Source organism: Apis dorsata, unplaced genomic scaffold (genome assembly GCF_000469605.1).
Source record: "Apis dorsata unplaced genomic scaffold, Apis dorsata 1.3 scaffold_44, whole genome shotgun sequence".
Lineage (NCBI taxonomy): Eukaryota > Metazoa > Arthropoda > Insecta > Hymenoptera > Apidae > Apis > Apis dorsata.
The window spans coordinates 1,583,657-1,587,740 of record NW_006263346.1 but is presented as its reverse complement, the minus strand read 5'-3'; the positions used below and the strand labels follow the sequence as shown (position 1 = coordinate 1,587,740).

Genomic DNA, 4,084 nt, shown 5'->3' with positions numbered 1-4,084 from the left:
TTTTTTTTTTTTTTTTTTAATCATTTACATGAATTAATGAGAAATAAGAAATATGTTTGTCATCTTAAGATGTCGATTATGCACACTAAAAAAATTATTTACGGTCAAATAAAATTCTGAATATTTATTTCAATTTTAAAATATAAACATTTTCTTCATCATACTCATCATATAAAATATACTGTGAGATGTTTATACTGTGCATTAATATTACATGCTGAATTATTATATTGCAAAAAGGAAAATTATATTTCAGTGTAACGACCTTTTCTTGTAAGTATTTATACGTTTATAATTGCATCGATCATATATTCTAAGAAATGAAAAAAAAAATGAAGAAGTAAAATTTACTTTATTCCAACATTCGTTAAACATTTCTAAAGAAAAAGAGAAAAACAAAGAAATAAAATTCGATTTATCCTGTGAACGTTCTTTAAACATTTTTTTGTTTAAGAATATGACGAATCTATTATCTTATTTACTTTGAATATATTTTGAATTATTTACTTTGAATATGATAAGAATTCATATTCAACGATTGTACTACTAATAGTATAAGAATATGATGAAGAATAATACAAAAATATAAGAATATAAATATGAAGAATTGTAAGAATATAATAAATCATTTCTAACACTGTGAAAACAATTATTTTATTTATTTTTATTACTGACATATTGAAACAATAATTATATCTTGAGTGAATGGATCCTCAACTTGATAAGAAATCTTTGAATAATAAATTATTATTATTATTATATTAAATTATTATTTATAATAGTAAATTATGGATAAGAATTCTCATGGAATTTTCATATGAAAATTTTAATAAATAATAAGAATTTTTTTAAAATAATGAAATAAATAAAAACTTTAGATAGATAGTGTATAAGATCTGTTCATTAATGATATTATTACTAATATTTAATGAAAGAATCATTATAATAATTCACGAAATAGATATATGATAATTTAAAACTGCTTTTAAATATTTATGATTTTTATTGTTATATATATGTATTACGTAAAATTATTAATAATTCGTTTCACGATATTGTTATAAAATACTGACTCGGTTAATGATTGTATCACGTTGAAACTTTATCACTTTTAATACTTTTTATAAATACTTTCTATAAATATTTTTCTTTGAAAGTTGTAATAATCTTGTTTAGAAAGTAAATGCAATCTCATATAATATCGTTCTATATATGAATTGTATCTTTTTTCATAGTTTTCTTTCATAATTCAATATCCTAATTGTTTTCGTTTTTCTTTTAAAGATATTTCATATTTATAATTTTACTGTGAAACATTTATAAAAATCTCGAAAGAAATAATTAATAAATAAAGAATTGTGCTAAAAAAAATCCATTCTTTCCAATTTGTTCTAATTGTTATTTAAATATTCCAATACTTGTTGTAAATAAATGAATAAGGAAAAAAAGCTAAATACCCCGAACATACGTAATAATTCTCGTTTCTATGCTTCCAATATCAATGTTAACTAGTTTTACCAAAAGTGTTTTAAATTTATTCCAAGTTATTCCATATAAAAAAAACCTGCTTTCGCTATTATGTCAGAAACAAGTGTCATTTTACGCAATTCCCGCGCATGATGTTTCCTACGTTAAGAATTTGCATCCGCAGGAAGTTATACATAATACTGACGTATACATGTGATACCTGTTGCACTTCAACGATTCGTTACACAACTAAGGATACTCGATCACGTAATTATAGTAGATATTTTTTTCTCTGCACCAGTGTGACGCATTGCAGTGTAACATTCAAAGAGTAATTCTTTCTAGTAGTGACGTAAATCGCGTCTATTAACATGTTCTTAACTGTTAATCGAGTTTTTATTTTCTACTTTGATACTAAAATATTAAATAATTTTTGTCTGTAATCTACTTCAAATAAAAATTATTGAAATTATTTTTAATACGTGGTAATTAAAATTAATGGGGAGACGATTTATTTGATGGCATTGAAAAATGTATCAAAGATTAAAAAATATTTAGATAAGCGATTATACCATTTTGGCTTGTATATTATAGGCTTGTATGTTATCAACGCGATTGAAACTATGTTCTTTGCACAAATCATTCTTAAGATGCGAAGACGACGTATTACCATCATTCACATTATCTGAAGAAGAAAATATAAGTACATATGCATGTAAAGAATATTGTTTACTAAGTTGAGCTTGCGAAACTCGAAATTATGAAACATGAAATGTCTAAGTTTTAATGTTAAGATTTATTGATAATAACATAATAAAGGTTAAAGAACTTTATTCGAAACAAATAAATTTATGCACTGAAATAAAATATCAAGATTTTCAATATTAATCAATTTAAAAGGATATTTAAAATTCTAATTTAAAATTGATCTCCGGTAGGTTTTTTAAGGAGTTTTCAAGGTTATCAAATAAATTAGCATAATTCATTATAAATAATTTACCTTGTTAAGAAAAAAATAACAAATTATCAAGGCGTGAAAGAAAAATTTATAAAAAATAAAAAAAAATTACTTTATATTATTTAAATTATACATAACATACTTATTTATATGATAAAAATAATTTTTTATAAAAAAATTTCTTATAAGAAATATGTAAAAAAAAGTATGTTAAAAGTATAATCTCAATCATAGTTGAAGGTTTAAAAATGTTTTTTAAATAACTTAAGAAATTCCATTAAATTATTTAAGATATCTTATTTTATAATACGAATATATATTTTTTTTTAATATTTTTTAATATTATGTAGATTTATTTCAAATAAATAATTATTCAATTATCCATAAAAAATCAGATTTCCAACCAAAAACCAATCTATGTCAGTCAATTAGTACGGAAAATCGAATTTCTTCGTTCCAATGAACTCGGATGTTAAAGCCGATATAACAGAATGATCGGCGGGATAAATTTATATAAGTATGTATGTACATCATAACTTGCATACATTCTAACTTAACCCCTGTTACATAATAGTCGGTAAGAGTTGATCAGGAAGAACAATTAGAAAGTGTACACGAAGGTGTTCTGGCGCATGTACAAGTTTACGATCGTCGAGACTATTGCATAAATATCGATATGCAGGACCAACTTTCTCGCATTTTATACATATTCCTATCTTTAAAGTAACCACCTCTTTTTCAATCCTGCACATGGTAAAGAAGGTCCCTCTCTTCCTCTTTCACTACATGTTTTTCTTTCTCCTACTCTTTTACATCGTTGGCTAGAATCTTGCGATCACATACTTCAAGAAGTCTTGAACGAACAGTGACGATTTAAACAAGCTTCAGCAAGTGATTTTTTTCTTTTACAAAAATAACATAAATTTATTTCATTTCTAAAAAAATTAAATCAGTAGTTAATTATCTGTCGATTTATTTGTCGATTATCGATCGAGCATATATTATATAGTTTCAATTTTCTCACACACGATCCAATTTTATTATCAACTTCGGCGCATTACACATTGTATATCGTATTGTTATGCATATTCAAAATGCTTCCTTGCTCGTGTTCGAACAATGATAAAATGCCATATTTTCAAAATATCAATATCGTTTCACGTTAAACAAGTACGCGAGTGTGTATATTATAATAAGCACCTATTTATATTCGAAAAAATATTATAATTTTTTATTTATTTTATCTTTTAATCAGTGTAAGTATTTATACAAAGATTTTAATATATGAATTACTTGAATTTTTTTTATGTTAATATATTAATCTATGAATCGTTATATTATAATTTATATGTTTATTATTAAAATACATATATAATTAAATAATTAAATTATTTTAAAATAATTGAATAAATTTCATGTAAAAAGAATTGTATAACTTATGAATCACATGATTCTTGAGTTACGACAATCGATTCGTATCACTCGAATATATATAGCTGCTTGATCGAACGTATTAAAAAGCGTGAGCGGGAAACAAACTCGTTAATTGTGTCTGAGAAAAGGAGAACGACAAAATGGAATATGAGGTGAATGAAGATTATTTTACACGGGTGAGTTTCGTATATAATTTAATTCATTACCATAAACGATTTATTCAAT

General features: G+C 23.8%; 1 protein-coding gene across 2 annotated transcripts in view; it reads left to right on the top strand.

The window, feature by feature from the left end:
- LOC102674108 (protein fem-1 homolog CG6966) overlaps positions 1-4,084 on the top strand; it is a 30,195-nt gene that overhangs the window by 14,958 nt on the left and 11,153 nt on the right. Inside the window, exon 1 of one of the 2 annotated variants that reach the window (XM_006608784.2) lies at positions 3,899-4,035. The exons of the other annotated variant lie outside the window; for it this stretch is intronic. Coding sequence (XP_006608847.1) covers positions 4,000-4,035 — 36 coding nt within the window. The 5' untranslated portion in view covers positions 3,899-3,999. Of the gene's footprint in view, positions 1-3,898; positions 4,036-4,084 lie in introns of those variants that run through there. 2 annotated transcript variants of the gene reach the window in all.